At 35.7% G+C, this 19550-nt stretch overlaps 1 protein-coding gene across 1 annotated transcript in view; it reads left to right on the top strand.

Annotated features, from left to right (window-relative positions):
- The window catches only part of CSMD3 (CUB and Sushi multiple domains 3), a 611488-nt gene that overhangs the window by 69147 nt on the left and 522791 nt on the right, over positions 1-19550 (top strand). Inside the window, 1 exon segment of the mRNA XM_032131786.1 lies at positions 12896-13118. Within this exon segment, the coding sequence (XP_031987677.1) occupies positions 12896-13118 (223 nt within the window).

Below are 19550 nucleotides of genomic sequence, written 5' to 3'. Positions count from 1 at the left end.
ATAAAATTGTATAACTGTCCTCTAAAATAATTTTACATTCCAACTATGCTATCCAAGTCAGAGCTACTTACCTGAATATTTTTACTTCCCATTTCTGTTACTTCAGTGCTTCTCTGTTTAACTTTATTCTTCTGGGGTTTTCTTCCCCATCCTTAAACATTTTGTATAAATTCCTTTTTTCAGTCTAACTTTTCACATAACCTTTTTTGTCTAACTTTTTTTCTGCATCCCCAGTTCAGCATTTTTGGCCAGAAGATATTGTCAGCAGGAATATGGAAAAGGGTAACTGATCAGTTCTGGAGATCAAATGGGGTTTTCTTTGATGCTGAGCTGGTGTGGTTGGGTTTGTTTGTTTCTCTGTTTGCTATTTTCAATGGAGAAGGGAAAAGAAGACACCAATGATGCCATTAAATATTTATCCCTCTTTCCCCTTTCTTCAAATGGTCACAGTGTAGCTTCAAGCTTTATCAAAACAGGTAGAGAGATAATTATTCTTTTCTTGATGGTGATGACTCTACATGATGATGTTAATCTCACATGGTAGGCTGGAAACATCAGCTGGGGTGGATGAATCAGTTCATGTTGTCTCTCTATACCTCAAAGTCATAGTAAGGGCAGCTGGCCAGGGGTACTGCTTATCAGCTGATTATTAAAACCAGGCTGTTCACACCAGCTCCGAACATTTTGCCATAATATATTGACTTCGTCTTTAACAACTTGGGGTATGAAGTTCACCTGTCTGCCTCTGCAATGAAACAGGTTTTCTCTAGAAACAACCAGAATAAATATTTAGAGTAATACCAACAGTTTCAATAGTCCTGTGACTACTGGGACCAAAATAACATCTGAAACAATACTTGATTGTATTGCTTGGCTTGATAACATTTTAGCGTTGTTATCTCTACTAAATAGTCTAAAAAGATCAAGAAGCTAACAGTGCCAGAGACTTGGACAGATTTGTACACCTTTTGATGTAGAGCAGTATTTTCAGCAGTTCTAATACCTTGTCTAGAAATTTTTTCATGACTTTGAAGTGTTTTCCAGGGTATGGAGAAATAAATCTCCATAAATTTAATTTTTAGAAAATTATTTTATTTTTTAAATACTACGTATTTTAAAGACAAACTGTTTGTTGATGATGTTCACTTTTTAAATGGAAATAATAAATAGGAAGATATATATATATATAATAGATAATATATAATAGATAATATAGATAATAGATAATATAGATTATATAAACAATGTTGATAATACTGAAGTTATTGTTTTTATGATATCAATAAATAAGGTACCATTAAAAAATCTTACAAGCTCAGATATCGCAGTAACTAACAGTGGTCTTTTGATCTTTCCTTAGTCTAAACTGTCTCAATGGACTACTGAAATTTAGATTCTGGTTTATGATACAAAAAAATATATTTATGACACATAGAAGTACATGGTAAAGATGTTTATAGTTTTATCTCCTGAAAATTCAGAAATGTACAGCATGAATTAATTCAAAATTAAAAACTGAGCAGAACTGGCAATATCTGAAAAATTACTTTTGGATTCAGATACCTGAAACCATTGAAAAAATCATAGCAGTCTTTAGATTTTAAGATGAGAAGAATTAATTTTTTAATATATTAAAAGACTGTTTCAATCAAAAATTACCTTTTTTAGAAATTTTTGGTGTAAAAGATGGAATTAATTTCTGTTTGTAAAAGATGTTTAAATTTTTCCAAGATGTTTAAACTGTGCTCCCTTCATTTTTAGGAACTGACAGAAACTGTCCCATAATGCCAAATCCTTCATGAGCAGTTCTCCTGATCTCCCTGCTTTCAGTTGGCCCTTATATAGTCTGTGTTTCTTTGAAGTGATTTTGGGTTTTTTCCACTATTATGTGATCTAGAAAATGAAAAGCAGAAAATCCCCTGGAGTCTGGAGTATATCAAAGACTATAGTTGGATTTTCCTGCTGCTGCTTTCTTTAATTGTCAACACAACTTTAATTTTGCTGCCCTCAGATAGTTTAGGTTGTTGTAGAGTACATGGAGTGCATTTGGTACAATGGTCCAAATCCTACAGTAACGGCATCACGGAGTAGCTATTGACATCAAGTTTTATATATGTCTCACTGTGTAAGGTGACATTTCACTGGAAAAGGTAATGTTTCAGAAGCATGAAACACTAGTTAGTTAATTATTATATAGCAATCTCAATTTTATAGCAGTCTCAACGGTCTGAATTTCCCTGTGATTGGAAAGATTTGATTTTATTTTTTTTTAAATTATATTTCTTCTGAATGTCATCCCTGTGAGTGAATGAGGTGAACTTCTAGGCTGTTTATGTCTGAGGTAATCTGGGCTGCCATAGAAGGCTATCTTTTACTTTTTGGAAGAAGGGAACAGAATAAAGGAAGACTGTCTGTGGTAGTGTACAGTAAATACTGAGACATTCCTATGTTCAATTTCTACTGGCAGAAACTTTAAACAGAGCCTTATTTTTGTCCTGATTTTCCAAGCACTGAGTCTTCAAAATCTTTTCTAGTCTTTTTGAAGTCACTTCAAACCAGCATTGTATTTGTTTCCTAGTGCTTATTTCCAATCTGAATGCTTACAAAAAATTTTATCCTCATTCTGACTTTTTTACCCCTTCTCTCCACTCCCTTTTTGAGTCTGACTAAATCTATGATGTTTTAGAAGGTTTATGGGAACTGTTTCTTTCTTTCTCTAAAGATATATATGAATTTCAGCAGACTACTTAAATTTACAATAGTCTTTTCTGACACTTACCTGAAACTGCTGCAAGATTTCCAATACCAGAGGAAATATACTGTTTTCCTTCCCTTCCCTTACCTTTCCATTCCCCCTCTCCTCCTCTCTCCTCCTTTCTTTTCACTAGATTATGTCAATGTATAAATCTCTTTGGAGTGGTCCATATCTCAGATCCTAGATTTTAATGAACCAGGTATATAATCACAGAGGATTACTGTGTATTCCAATGGGCTTTAAATTTAGGGAATTCAGCTCAGCATTATATTGTCTGTTTTCCTGTCACATTGCAATTAATTTGAAATCTAATTAGTGCTATGGGACATTTGAACTTTAATTTTAAAGTGTAGTACTAAATATATCTTAATTTCTTCAGAAGTTACTTTTGTTTCAAGCATTATTTTATAGAGGGTATTTCCTTATATTCCACTATTGCTAAGAGCAAAGACTCTTCAAAAACCTTATTAAGTGACTGAATTCCCTTAATTAAGAATTCTCTTATTTACCAATTTTACCCTATAGTTAATTAATTATTCTGATATGGACAACTTAATTTACTCTTTATATTTTTGCAAATAAAATTTCTCCATTTTGAGAAATAGATATTTCTCCAAATATATCTATTTATATTCTAGAGACCCAAAGACCTGTACTTTACAACAAAGTAAATGATAAACTACTTTAGAAACTACAGTTTTACCTGCTACTGAAGTGGTTGTATTTTACAATTGTCTTAATGAAGTTGTCATGAAAAGAACTGACTACTTATCAGAACATTTTAATAAAATGAAAATTTTACTCTAAGGTATTTTATTTGATAATCAATTAGGAAATCTCTGTAGCTTAAGATTTTATTTCTAAAAGAACATAATATTTCAAAATATTATTGTCAGTACATAGTGTTCTGTGAGTGGTCTTCCCTATCATTTTGACTTGGTAGGAGACAGTTCCAAGCTAACATTACAAATATTACAATTTAATTATGAAATTGACAGTTTTTCAGATCACACATTTGAGTAAAAAAAAAGACAGCAAATAAAGAGCAGTAAACATCTTTGGACATGTGGTTAGCTTTGCAGAGAAAGGAACAGTGAAAAGGAAATGTAAAATAAATATAATCCTTTTGATAACTTATCTTTGCAATGGAACCTCTGTTCATGTCTTTTCCACAGAGTAAATTTCCTATGTTATCAAACACAAAATTTGCATGAATTCATTTTCAGACATGCTTTAGATATGATGTTCTCTTTAGGGCTGCTGGGAAGATTTCTGATGCAATTTCTGATTGTATGTTGGTTACTTTCCACTTTTCAAGTAGAAAAATTGCAGGAAGAGCATGTAGACACAGAAAAAAGACTGCAAGCTCAGAATACTAATGAAGGCACTTTTCACAATTAGTTCTAAAACAAGGAAGTCATAGCTCAAAACATTTATTCTTAAACACAGGAGTGAGAAGCAGGATGGCCAAATGTCATGGAGATGAGAAATTCCATTATTTGAAATCAAAATTATCTTTAAGAAAACCTCAAAACCCTTTAATATCTATTTACACTCTCCCCAAGCATAAAAAATTTTATTGCTCTGCAAGTCTGTAGTGCTAGCATGTATGAGGGGTATGAAATCTGGCAGGATTTCAATCACAGAGAGTATTTTTAATTTGTTCTGTGATGAGATTCCAAATGTCCTCTCTTGTTTTTATGTCTAGTTCTATTGCCCAGATGCTTGTCACATACGAGAGATTACCCTTATCTGGCTGAATGAGCAAGGAGGCAGTTGTTTTCAAACAGATCCCTTGTCTACAAGGCATTGAGGTATTATGTGAGGAATAGGAGAGAAGTATTGAAATATCCTTAGAAGGAAAGTTAATTACATACTGGGCATAAAATCCTGGGTATATTTCGGCTGACTTTGTTGAAACTAGACTTTCATCTGTGGTGGTGCTAGCAATGCTTCTAAAATAGAAGCAGAAGACTATTCTGTGTCAGAGAGTTATAAACCAACGTAATTAAATGCTTAAAGGCGAGTTAAAAACCCCTCTATTTTCCTGTCAAGGTGATAGTCTTATATTGAATGACTTAGAGGTTGCTAGATTTATGTTTAATCTTTTTTTAAAATTCCTCAAAGACTGACAACACTATTGAAGTTAAGCCCTCTTTGCAGTTATAGGAAATGACAAACAGTTTTCTGTTGGAGAACAAGAAATACGAACAGTCTCAATAAATATTTATTCAATATATGTAATAAAAATGGTATGGGTACTTTTGTTACATGAGATCCAGTTTCTTATTTTGCCACCTTTCCAATTTAAGCCTTCTTCCGCTCAGGATGTCTTCCATGTGAACAGGAGTAGTCCTACTGGTTTTTAGACCTTATGTTTCTTTAAAGAAGTAACATATTCAATGTTGACAGGAGAGAACAGAAACTTTTGTCCTTCTAGTAGTTTTTAAAACTGAGACAAGTGAAAGACAAGACTAAGTAATACTTCTAAACCTCTTTCAGAAAATGTGTCTGAAACACACAGGAGGAAAAGCAGTAGCTCCAGAAAGTGTTTCAAATGTGGTGATAATATACAGGGATCATTTCTTTTTGACTGTACCAGTTCCACTGATTAAGTTATAGAGTTGCCAGTCAACCCTACCAAAAGACTGGAAAAGCAATTTTTGGTACCTTGTTAGAGCTTATGTAAGGGTGTTACGATCCGGTTTAAACTCAGAAAAGCGAAGCAAACTAAGTCTCTGTGCATAAGCCGAAAAGAACTTAGAAGGTTCAAAATATCCCCAGAAATGAGATTAAAACCAAATGAGGTTAGATGTTGTTGCCAAAAAATGGATATATTTTATTTAATAGTATAAGAGGCAAAGAGAAGGGAAGAGAAAACAGAGAGAAACAAATGGAAAAAAGGAGTGTGCGTGGGGGGTGGGGGAACAGGGAGAGGTGAGAGGGGTTAGGTGGAAGCATATCACCCATCCGAGGGTCCCAATGACGTCTCGTTGCTCCCCTCCATCTGGTCTGCTGGTGGTGAAGGTTCCCCGGTCACACCGCTACATGCTGCCACACCACGCCGCCACACGCCGAAGAGTACAGAACTCTGTGGGTTAATATACACTTTGGGCCAGGTGGGAATGCCCATTGCAGGGGCTGGCTTGACACTGTCCCTTGCAACACTGAGGGTCTGTTGCATCATCCCTGGTGCTCTGGTGCAGGGTCTGGGCACTCCTTTGAGGGGGGCCCTTGTGATGGGCCATGTCACCCCCTTCTGCTGTGGATAAGCTTCCCCCCCCTGTGAGGACCCCTCAGCTGGGCTCCTCTGCACAGTGGAGGATGGGCAGTCACTGTGCCTCTGACCAGGGGCTTTTTCACGATACCCAAAGCCTCTCCTCCCTCCACCCCTTGGTTCGAAGGTCTGTTCAAGCCTGGCAGCTGATAGCCCTGGGGCTGTGGTCCTCATCTTGGAGGTGTTAAGCTTGTGCTTAGTGAATGTCCCCAGCCCTGAGTTGTTACTTCATCTTATCTTCATCAGCGAGCAGTGTCAGGCCTCAGTCAGGGCCCCATTCAGGGTGTGGTAGTCCTCTCTTCAGCTTTTGCAACACAGCTTTAAAAGTCCTTTAAGAAAATGTTTAAGTCATAAAATATAATATTTCAGTCTTTGACAAAGGGCAAGAAAATCTACCTTACTCAGTTATTTGCCAAAAATATAACTATCTTTTCTCACAGCCTTAAAATGATGCAAACCATAGATAAGACTTGAACTTCTTTTGAAAATTTCATGGTGTCTAAACTTCATAATATCCTGATTTCCAGTAAGTTGTGCAGAGAATAGGCATCAAAATATCTTGTTTGAGAAAGCAAATGATTTTAAGAACAAATTGAAATAAAGTGGCAATTTAGTTAAGAAATCCTCAATTACTTGGAACCCCTATGAGCTGATATTCAGAGAGGTTCTTCAATGTTATTTATGCACTTCACAAACACAAGATTTTTGTGGTTTTTTGTTTGTTTTTGTAATAAGGCTTTATTAAGCAGGTCTGAGATTTCCTTGGGCTAAAGAAAAGAGTCTAAAATCAAGGAAATAAGAAATATATGTAAAAACCCCAAGAATAATTTACAAAAATAGAAAGTAAAAAACAACCCAAAATGATAGACATAACCAAGAGAGAAGAAGTTGTAACCAAGAGAATTTGAGTGGTTTAGGCTTCAGGGACACTTTATAGAAACCTTCCTGTACCTAAAGGAACTCTACAAGAAAGCTGGAGCAGGATTTTTTAGAAGGATGTGTAGTAATAGGACAAAGGGAAATGGCTTTAAATTGAAAGAGGATTAGATATTAGGAAGAAATACTTTGCTGTGGGGGTAGTGAGATGCTGGAGAAGGGTTCCCCAAGTTTGGATTTTCCATCCTTGTAGTGTTCAAGGCCAGGTTGGGCAATCTGTTCTAAAGGAAGGTGTCCCTGCCCACAGCAGGTGTTTGGAAATATATGATCTTTAAGGTTCCTTCCAACCCAGAATATTTTATGATTCTAAGTTTTTATTACTTTGGGAACTTAAAATATATGACAGTAACAATTTTATGTGGTCAGGCAAAATATTAAATGTAGATTTTTCTCAGATGGCAGAAAGATCATTATAAAAGGAGCTGAGATAGAAGTGAGGATTCTTTGAAGTACAGAGTATTGAGCTAAACAGACACAGAGAATACAAGATAGTGTTTTCTGAAATAGCAGCAGCTCTGAAGCCTTGTGGCTGGCATGGATTCCCACCCCACTGTGAACAGATACCCAGGTGCAATGTACTTCTGTGCCAGTGTGCTGTGGTGCAGGGTTGCTGCTTGTATGTACAACTCCCATGCAAGCACAGGGGGAACAGGAGACTCGTGAAGAAAGAGGGGGTTATAATGTTCTGGTAGGAAGGCACACCAGTGAGTGTCCTTAGTATAAAAGTCACCAGTCTTTTCATATGAAAACACAGTAGAATAAGAAAGAAACATGCAAGCTGCTGGACGCTTGGGGGGGGAAGACAAAAAGGTGGAGAGTAGGAAGGAACTAAGCCCAGTACATTAAAGGAGATGATTACCTTTCATATTTGTACTCATGTGAAAAAGTCAATAAAACTTTGTTTTATTGGAAGTTAAAGTTAATGAAAGGAGGCTCATTTTATGAAGAAAAGAGTCATAATGTGAAATGGAAAAGCATAAATTAAAGAGAATTAAGACATGATGAGAAGTGATAAAAGGTAAATTTCAAACACACTTCAAAGTAAAATGCAGTCATTACATCTGGTAAGAGCATCCTATTCTCATTTTTATAAATGGGCTCAAAGATCTGGGCGTGAGGCATGTCAGGACAATTAAAGTTGAGATAGAAATAAATATTAGAGTATTAGAAATAAATATTGAGTATATATTTTTCAAAACTGGGTAAGATTGATAGCAGAAGAAAAGGATTCACAGCATAGGGATGCGTTCACATCACTGTGAAATTTGTCTCTGTTGAACTCTTTCTTTGAAGTGCTAACAAAAAGGATGAACATAGAGAAACCATAAAAACTAAGGTGATGATAATACAAGTGAACAGAAAATATAATATATGATAATACAAGTGAATCCAGAAAATAATTAACAGAACAGTCCATACTGATTTATGGTCAGCATGAAAAATAACTATTTGCTGCCAAATACAGTCAGGTAATCAAAGATCACAAACAGAAAAAGGTGTTTCAGAAAAACGCAATGAACATGAGGAGAGGCAAGTGAATAAAGTAAATGTATTCTGAATGGAAGAGAACTACCATTTATGGAGACAAGAATAATTTTGCAAATAGTTAAATTGCACAAAAAAGAGGGACATGAAAATGAATGACATGGCTAAGGAATACTTTAAGATAGGGTTGACTGTATTTTAAGATAGGTGCAAATGAAAGAAATGAAAGGAGATCACGTTATCAGAAATGAAACTGAAGAAAAATTCTGCATATGAACAAATCATCTTCCATTTGCTTGGTTTGCTCTTAAAATAAAAGAAAGCAAGTATTAAAAACTTATTTAAAAGGAAATACACAAGTAACTTAGAAATGTACAAGTGTGTTAATCAATGCAGACTCAGTATAATTATCTTTGGTAACGACTATTATTAAAGTACACACTAAACAAGGGAGATTAAGACTTAATGAAAGGTGTGGAGTACTTGGAAGGTGAAAGGTGTGGAAATATGTTATTAAACAGTATAATTGAATGGTCAGGAGGAAGAGAAAAAGCCAAAGACAATCTTGTTGAGTATTGAGTGAGTATAATTATGGGACATTCAAGGGCAAGGGGTATGGATGTGATGTAAGTACTACTTGCTTTGTTGGAAGGCAATGAAAGTTGAATAAATGTATTAAGAACTGCTGTTACTGATGCTCACAATAATCCCACAATGACTCAAAGGATGACTGAAATCAGGAAGAGGAGCTGTGTTTTCTGATTTCAAGAAGTATTTATCCATGTAAAATTGATGAGAATTAAACATCTGAATTTTAAAATCTAGTAGAAAACAATGCAATGGAAACTTTGAATCATACTAGCTATTAAGAGAATATCATGAGAGGTGTTGTCATCACACTTACTTCAACAAGAGTTTTTCTTTTCTAGTCTAACTTCAAGCTTTTCAAAATTCTTTATTGTGTGCTTTGAATAAAACCTTCCTTTTAATGAAAAGCAGTTTGCAAGTAAATTCTGCTTGGAATGCTGGTTCTGAAATCTAAATGAAAAAGATCACAGTATATGCTACTAGTTATTTCAGCATGAATTTTACCTCTTGAAAATAAATGTCATGTTTTCCACATCTGATCAGACCAGTCAGTTAATGCACGCTGCCTATTTTGATCATACCCAAGTTGGACTGCCAAGGTGAAGAGCATCACAGAATGTATTAACATACGAAAGCAGAGATTAAAGTGTGTGTTGTGCACATGGATCCTGTTGGCATGATTTTTTATTTTCTAGAAAAAAGAGTAGACCTATCAAAATCAAACTTCACTGTTGGTTCATTTGGGTTTTTTTTTCCAATCTTGGAATTAAAATTGTATATTCTGACACGTGCATAGCTGTGCTACATTCTGCTAGTCATCTCTGAAGAACATCCAAGTTATATCATCTTGCAGCATATGAATAATTCTCTTTTGTTACAGTTTGAATATGGAATAAAAGGAGTAATTGGAACTTTTATATGTCATGGATGTTTACATTTCATACCTAAATATGAATAGGACTAATTATTGGACTGAATATGAAGCATTGCACTGCTTAATAAGTAGCATGTTGTCTCACAGGGCTCTGTTCACTCACAGTTGTGGCTCTGGGGTTTTTGGTTGGTTTTTTTTGGGTTTTTTTGGGTTTTTTAAATGTAATTTTATTTTGGTATCAGAAGACCTATTATAGATGAGTTTTTCTTTATAGTTTGTATTGACTTAACAGAATAGCCCACATGTAATTGAAAACATTTATGAAATAGGTACAGCAACAAAGGCTCTGCATTGTGGAGCTTTATTATGATCTTGAGTCAAAGTTTACACTGTGCTTTCCACACTCGGTCTGGAGAGATGCATGAAAATTAACAGTGCATGCTATTTAATTTTCAAGTCTTTCTCTAAGTTTCTTCTCTAATTCTATTGAAGTAGGTCTCAGCAAGAGATTTCTAGGAAAAACTAGATTGATAAATATGTACACAGAGCTATTTAATAAGACTTATTCCAGTGATTTTATTTGGTAGGAAGTGTTAAAGTTCGAGGATGTAGATCTTATGATGAGTAAATAACAGTTTATAGTTTGATTTTCTAAAGTGACTTGTGCACGAACTGTATTCCAAAAGACTTTTAAAGTGCTAAATAAAACATCTGAGCTTAAATAATAAATAATAACACATAAAGAGGATTTAAAAATAGTTCCAGTATATGAGGGAGATGCAAAAAGTGATAAATAAAACAGGCTCCTAACAATGAAAGTTGTGCAGGCACTGATATGAGAATGAATTCTCTAAGCTAATTTGCAGCAGAAGGTAAAATTTGCTATACATGTCAGATGAGATAAACAAATCCCTAATTACTTTCTAAGAGGATCTTTCCTTCCTGTTTTGTCCTATATATCTATGATACAGTGTTGTGTTAAAAGAGTAGTCATACTTCATAAGAGGCCTCTTTTCTCACCCTTGGAAATATATATGAAAAAGCTGAGGTAAAAATATTGTACATGCCACTCTTCTGTTGTCAAAAAAAGTTACTTTACAGCATAGCAATGTAAAGTGTAAAATTTCAAGAGATTTCTGCTTAGTACTTCAGGGAAAGAGGTCTCTGTACATTTAAATGCTCAATGCGAAGACAAGCTTGTGAATGTGCCATGAAGAAGATGATTTAATGAGCTCAAATATATACATGTGTGTATAATTTAAGAGTTGGCATCTGATTTGTTTGTTTGTAGTTTGTTATGAAATGTATATCATGTTTCTGTGAAAGAGGAACTCAGTGCGTTGTGCTTTCTCAGATGAAATCTCTCCACTAGAAGAGGGAGCTTGCTCTGAGCATCCTTGGGGAAGAGAAGATTTGGGAGTGCAAAAGGAAAAGCAGGAAAGCTGATCTAATATTTAAGCAATAAGAGAGCAGAAAGCCTGGAGAGGGGATGTAGACCTACAGTCAGACTACAAAGCTGGTGGAAAATAAAAAATATCCCGCGGTCCCAAAAGAGTTAACTACCATAACAGCATTAGAACTTGAAACAAAAGCATAGAAAAGTACCCACCCTGCACAGTGCCTTGGGAGAGACCTTTTTACAGTTATTCTCTTCTTATTTTTCTCAGAAAATGGATTTTCTATATAAAAACTAAATTTTTTATAGTCCAAGAGAAATTAGGGTTTGAATGTAGGGGTAATTTTTTGATAGTTGAGGGTGTTCATTTTAAAAAGGATCTGTCAGCAGAGCAACCTTTCAGCTTTGACCCACTATACCGAATTTGGCTGGGATAGACTTAATTTTCTTCATGAGAGACTCTATGGTCTTATGTATTAGATTTGTGACCAAAACAATGTTTATAACACAAGAACATTTTATCAGTGCTTACACACACCATCCAGGCCTCCTCTGGTACTCATACTGCTGGGAGTTGGCAAACAATTGGGAGGAGACACAGCTGGGACACAGATGACCCCAACCAATAAAAGGGATATTCTAGAACATATGGCAGCATGCTCAGTGATAAAAGCTGATGGAAAGAAGGAGGAAGGGACCGCATTCAGGGTTACGGTGTTTGTCTTCCCATGTAACCATTAGGCCTGGTGTAGGCCTGCTTTACTGAGGTGATTGAACACCTGCCGGCCAAAGCAGCCAATGAATTCTTTCATCTGCTTTGATTGCATGCACAGCTTTTGCTGTACCTATTAAAATGTCTTTGTCTCAACCCACGAGTTTTCTCACTGTTACTCTTCTTTCTCTCCTCCATCCCACTGCGGGGGAAGGGAGGCCAGGGTGTGGATGTGGTGTGTGAGGGAGAAGCTCTGGGGCCCTACCTGATCACTCTAGTTAAACAACATCCACGTAGGGTCAGTCAAAACATGTAAACTGTTAATACTTACATGAGATAATATAATGATGCAACAGATGGTTATTTCAGATTGAGCCCTTAAGTACAGAGTTTCATAACCCAGAATTATTGTTTGGGAAAAGCTTGTTCATAGTAAATAGACTTCCAGCCTTTTCCAGAGCCAAAATGCATGGAGGAAAAGCACAAAGTTAGCTGGTTTAACCTGTATCAGAACTGTATCCAAAGAGGCTCATTTACTCTTCCCTTTGAAAAAAAAAAGGGAATTGATGTGAATACTTACTTCATAGGCAAACAAATTTAGTCATAGATGTTGTTATATATATTTATTTTCAAAGTTGCTACCATATGTCTTTAGATAAACAGTATGGAAAACACATTTGTTAGGTGGGTGGGGTTGTTGTGCATTAAGTGGCCAGCATTTGTATTAAAACATAGTGTTTACCTTTCTAAATGCAGTACTTGCTAAGAAGCATTTTGATATTTTCTCAGAAATCATGAACTCTAACGATGTATTTTGTTGAAGGTTGATATAAAAACAGATTACTAACTTTTGTTTCCTTGGTATTTTTTAGGATTTATTTATACCTGTGGTGGAACTTTAAAAGGACTTAATGGCACTATAGAAAGCCCTGGCTTCCCATATGGATATCCAAATGGTGCAAACTGTACCTGGGTTATTATAGCAGAAGAAAGAAACAGAATACAGATCGTCTTTCAGTCTTTTGCTCTAGAAGAAGAATATGATTATTTGTCATTATATGATGGGCATCCTCACCCTGCAAACTTTAGGACAAGGTAAATAATAAATATTATTACAATTTAACTTGTACTAATATATTAAAAAATATATGATAAAATAGTTAATGTTTTATTATGGATTCTTTCTCATTTAGTCTTTAAGATGCACTTCCTTTAATTAATCATAGGTGTCAAAATGTATATCATGTGCTTTAATTCTAGTTAAAGTATGGGCTGAAATTAATGTAGCCCTCATAAAAGTTGTCTCAATGAAATGTAATTAATCAAGCATACGAGCATGGATAAATTAATGTAAAGTGAATATGAGATTCTAGAGGTCGCAGTTTGCATGATCTAGTAGCAGTGGAACTTTTGTAATCTTGTCAACAGGAGGCTTTTTATAAAAATCAGGAAAATATTAAGATAGACTAGGTAACTCTTCTGTGTGTGTTTGTATATGAGCATCTTCTAACAAAAAGGGATTACAAAAGTGAAAAAAAAAGTTTTTAAATATCAAGAGTGTGATGTGTCACAGAACATTTTCTATCAGAGCCTACTTCAGAATCTTAGCCCAAATGTTCAATTCTGGAAGGCTGCAGCTTATGGAATACACAATAATTCTACAATAGCAACAGATATATTAGTCATATTTCTGCTAGTTATCTTTACTATCATCTACCTTGACTTCTGTATGTCAATTTGTCATCTACCTAGAGTTCTGTAAGGCCTTTGGCATGGCCACACAACATCTTTGCTGGTAAATAGGAGAGATTTGTACTTGATTGGGTGGACTGTTTGATGAATAACGCAGTGGCCACATGGTCACACCCAAAATGTTGCAGTCAACAGCTTAAAGTCTACTTAGAATTACCAACAAGTGGTGTCCCTCAGGGGGTCTGTATTCAGACAAATACTATTCAATATCTCTGTTAATGATATGGACAGCGGGATTGAGTGCACCCTCAGCAAGTTTGGAAATGGCGCCGAGTTGAGTGGTGCACTTGATTTGCTTGAGGGGAGGGATGCTCTCCAGAGGGGCATCCACAGGCCGGAGGAGTGGGCCAATGAGAACCTCATTGTCTTGGGGCGACACTCATGACATTCAGTGAGGCCAAGTGTAACATCCTGGTCAGTTCTCAGTATCAATAGTGACTAGGGGATCAAGGGATTTAGGACAGTCTTGCAGAGAAAGACTTGGGGATATTGGTAGATGAAGAACTGGACATGAACCAGTAACGTAGATGAGGATAGGAGCACCTCCCCTACAAAGACAGGCTGAGAAAACTGGGGCTGTTCAGTCTGGAGAAGGGAAGATTTTGTGGAGACTTGCAACCTCCAAGTTTCTGAAGGGAGCCTACAGTGAAGTTGGAGAGAGACTCTTCATCAGGAATTGTAGTGATAGGTCAAGGGGGAATGGGTGCAATTGAAAGAAGGGAAATTCAGGTTTGTTATTAGGAAGAAATTTTTTACTATGAGGATGGTTAGACACTGGAACAGGCTGAGGATGCTCCAACCCTGGCAAGTGTTCAAAGATAGTTTGATAAAGCCTTGAGCAACCTTGTCTACTGGGAGGTGTCCCTGGGGGTGTTGGGACTAAATCATCTCAAAGGTCCATTCCAACCTCTTAAAATTCTCTGGTTCTATGATTAAGGTTGGATATGAGAAAGAAATTCTGTATAAAGAGTGCAGTAAGGTACTGGAACAAGTTACCCAGAAAAGCCCTTGCTTTGAGTAACCTGAAAGATGCCCCTTCCCATGACAGTGGGGTTGGAACTAGGTGATCTTCCGAACCAAACCATTCCATGATTTTATTCTGCGATAAAGAATTGCAATACCTGTTCCTAATCAGGGAACATCCAGTTTAATTTTACTTTGCATAATGATGCTCAAAGAAAGGGATGTGTTTTCATAATATTGTACAGTAAGTGTTGATAAACTGGTAATGATTTTTTTAAACTATTGCATAACAATCTGGCATTGGTTCACTAAAAGGAAATGTAACTTGGTACTACAAGGAAACTAGAAAAGTAAAATTCTACGTCTCAAATTTGTGCTGGATAAAAATTCTCTTAAATGGTTAGCAGTCAGCAGATATGGAGAAACGCATCTCTAATGAAATTGTTTTTCTTTGTACTACTGTGTTTCCATTTCTATTTCCTGTTCCATGAGTGTTTGGATGCAATTCTGGTATCAGCTGCAGGAAAGAGGGAACCCATAGATGAAAGATTTGAGAGTTGTCTTCCACAACAAGTTTTTCTCCTTTCTATTCACTCCTCGAAAGATAAAACTGAGATTTTCTCAAATGTAGGAGCCTGAAAAGACCCTCACTGTCAGTCAAGACTTCTGTTGGTGAATCTACTCTAAGTTGCTATCTCAAGGAGTATGTGAACATTGCTGTACACAAATGCAAAAGAACAAAACTATTATTCCAGTTAGGAACCAATGGTCCTTACTGAGTTACAGTTTAAATAAGCATCGGGGAAAACAGGTGAAGATAGTTAGGAAGGTAAAGGGAAGATAAAAATAATATCTTGCAAAGGAAGAATTAGTTTTCTTTATGTCTTGTTCAAGCTGCTGAAAAGGTTTATATATATTTGTGTGCACATGTACCCTCACATATGTATAAGCATCTGGATACATGGTTATATAGATAGCTATATATGCATTTATAGATATATGTGTGTGAGATTTTTTTTAAATTGAACTAATTCTTCAATGCTGGAGATTTAGAATATGTTTTTTTAGAAGAAAGTCAAGGAAACCTGTTATGCTTAAAATTTTCAGTATTTTTTATTTAGGATGCCATTAGATTCTGGTGAAGAACAGTGTAAGAAGCTGTGTGGAAGAGAATAGAATCAGTCAGCACTTAAAAAGGAAAAGATGATTAAGCCTCAATATAGGGCTTGAAATAGACTACTTTTGCAAGATTTACAAGATCTTTCTACATTCCAGAGTGTGGGTGTGGAAGAATAGTACACATTTGTATGAGTGGAGAATTTGTTTTTAAATTAAGAAGGCATGATAGTGAAATTTTGCAAGCTTTACTAAATCTTTCATGATGACATTTATTTTCTCAGATTGCTGTAGTAATTAGTGAGGTGATGTTTCCCATTGTTTTCTTTTTACAAATAAGTGAAGTTTTACTGAGGTGCAGTTGCTTGTGGAAACTATTCTTCTAGCATGACAATGGATTTTGTCATTTTACTTAGTGAAATTAATGAAAGTGTAATCAGATTATACTTGTCACCCTCCCTTTAATTTTGTAACAGACAAATATTTTCAGGGGACTACACATGTGTATTTGAAAAAATATATAACTAGACAGCTTAAAAGGTTGTCTTGGATAGACAAAGTCACTACTTATGTTTTTTTACTTTGATATTGTGGAATAACTTTTATATTAATTAAATGATTTTGGGTTGACTATTTGTGAAGCTCATCACCTTTGACTCCCTCCTTGTCCAGTTTTGTACTTCATCTAATTGATCTCCTCAGAATTAAATCTTGTTGAAATTACATAATTGAATGTCCTCAGCTTTTAACTGATTTACCTGGCACTTAAATGGCAGCTAAACAATAACAAATCGAAAAAAAGCATGTCAGACATGACCGTTATGCAAAGTGCAGACAGTATTTCATTTGCATCTTTGTGTTACTGTGTATGCTTGATTTAGTGTATTTCACGTGATAATCTGTGCCTCAAATTATAAGTACAAAATAGCTTAACACAGTGAAATTTATGCCAAAAAAACGTTTTTTCATAAATCATATTTGCAATTACCTACAAAAAAAAAGTTTGTTTTCAGAAAGACATTTTTACTTCCTGTATTTGAGCCAAGCTTCCAGCAAAATTTCATACTTGGGAGTATTGCCGGGTCATGTAACAGACACCGTCTATTTTTAGAGCTTTCTTGTTGCCCACCCAATGCATATTTGTGATTTTTGTGTACCCTTTATTTCACATTTATACAACTAGCTCCCCTCAAAATAAATGATTGCTTTTAAAAACACTGTCTAGACCTTATTTTGGTAAGTAGCTAATACTTCCAACTCCGATTCAGAAGAAAAGAGTTGCATTTCCAGATTAAGACTACTGTTCAATTTTTTCCAAATTTCTGTCTTTCTCATTATTTTATGTGGTACTAGATGAACCATTTCAGCTAAGCTGATAATATGTTTTCAGTTTTCTGAGTGCCCAGCTCGAGAAAAAAGGATTTTGTTTGCACTAGTGATAAGAAATCCCATGATTTAATGAAGTTAGCAGAAGGTATGCTTGAACCGATAAAACACCTCATAAATCAACTGCTTTGCAAAGCCAGTTGGAGTCATCTGATGATACCTTTTGCGTGTTATGAAAATAGTCTTTAGTGCAACCTGCAAATAATTCACTGTACTAGCCTTATCTTAGGGAGTGGCAGGAAAAGAGCTGCTCCATGTAGGGCACAAGCTGGGAGCCAAGGAGACCCCACTCAGGCTGTGCTGTGAGGCACAGCCCTGCAGGGGCTGCACATGGAGAGCAGAGCTGGGACTCTGACAGGGTCCAACACAGCACCCCACACAGCCAGTGATGAACCAGTCCAGGGTCCCTCCAGACAGTGCAGCTGTGAGCAAAAGGAAACAGGGCCAGCTAAGCTCCCCACAGAGTAGGACTGAGAGGCTCATGCAGGAGGGAGGGATAGGGACAGAGCTGCAGCAGGTCTGGATGCCTCAGGGTGGGTTGAAACAGAGGCCCAGGAACCATGGACAATGGTGGGTGGCAGTGCCAACAGCTGAGGCTTGTCAGGGCCAGGAAGGGTTATTGATTTCCTCAGAGTCCTGATTCTGCATAAAAGAATCCCGGAGAAAATTATTTAATACTTGCCTATAAAGCAAAAGATATGGACCGAACTATACAAGTTCTTCATTGTGTACTTTTCAGGTCAGTCCTTGAAAAGTCACATGGAAACCATAATTAAACCATGTGCTTTGAGGCAGTGATATGGTGTATATATAAGTGGCTGACAGAATGGCAATATGAACCGTGATATTTCCTTGCTATTATTTTTCTTTGCAATTTGGATAAGATCTTGTTTTCTTCTTTCTTTTTGAAATAAATTTCTGAGCATAAGCATACTGTCAGTAAACATCCAAAAGTACGTTGGTAGTTTTCTTTTTTTTTTTTAATTAAGGAGTTGGGTGATTAGAATTGAATACTAATTTGAAACAAGGTGTCATACTCAGCAGTTGTCTAAAACATTTTTTTTCTCTAATTAGCCACCCCAACTTGCAGTGAAGTGTTCAAAGAAGCTTTAAATATTTGAATAATAACATGGCTATACATATATATATATATACACATATATATATATGTATATATATATACCCAAACTCTGTTCACAATTCCAAGGAAATATGTTTCCAGATTTACTAGTACTTAACCAGTTAATTAATTTAACCAGAAAATTTAATTGCCAGTTAAATGTTCATCACAAAATTAACACTGCATTGAAATCAATGAAATAAATTCAGATCTATTTTAAACAGAGAAATAAAATGCATCCCTTATGCAATTGTACTGGGCTAAGTTGTAGCATTTAATACAGTATATTTATGTCTCTTTGTGTCAACTAAAATAGTCTTTCATATGTTTATGCTCAGAAAGCAATTTTTTATTAGCCAAAACTATATTTTACAAAACTAAAAATAAAATTATTTTGGAAATGATTAGCCTACCGTAGTGTTCTGGTAAAAATCATCAGAAAATTCCATCATGTGTGTCTTCATAAGCACAGACATAGTATGAAAGTTTGGAAAGCTCCACTGTTAGAAATATGATATAATCATTTTGTGACAGCTATTCATTTTTTTGCATAAGTGAAAAAAAGTATGAATATGTTTATTTAACAATAATAGTAAGTGGAGCTGTGAGAAACTGCCACAAAACGGAATTTTTGATCACTTTATATATTTTCCTTGTATTGAGAGCCTGCAAGATCAGCATGTATCTGCAGAGATATTTCTAAATGTTGATAATGTCAGTGTGTCCAAAGATTTAATTGTATTAAAATCTTCTTTCTAGCGACTGGTGGCTAATTTTCTCTTAGGAACTCTGAATGGAAGGAAGCTTCAAACATAGTGTTTAAAAAGGGAGTTAATACTCATAGTTTTTAATCTCTTGTATTTAAGCAAGATGAATCATCCTTTCATCTATACTCCCTGTTGAGGCCACCAAGAATTAAATGTGCAGGTTACCTGATCAGTGCTGCTGAGCTGAATAGGAGAAATTAACTGAAATTACTGGAGACATCCGCTACCTGTTCTCTGTTGGTGAATTGGTCTCCTAAAATATCTGACTCCCTGATTATGCCTATGTTTTTAACATTTATTCCCCTTAGAGAGAAAAAATATTTTAAGTAGATTAATATGTAGTTCTTTAAAATTTCAGCATGCCCCTAGTGTTAAATATAATTTGGTATTGGCTCCTCACTCAAGTACTTCCAAAGGTTTGAA

This window comes from Corvus moneduloides, chromosome 1 (assembly GCF_009650955.1).
Source record: "Corvus moneduloides isolate bCorMon1 chromosome 1, bCorMon1.pri, whole genome shotgun sequence".
In the NCBI taxonomy this organism is placed as follows: domain Eukaryota; kingdom Metazoa; phylum Chordata; class Aves; order Passeriformes; family Corvidae; genus Corvus; species Corvus moneduloides.
This window is presented reverse-complemented; position numbering and strand designations above follow the sequence as displayed.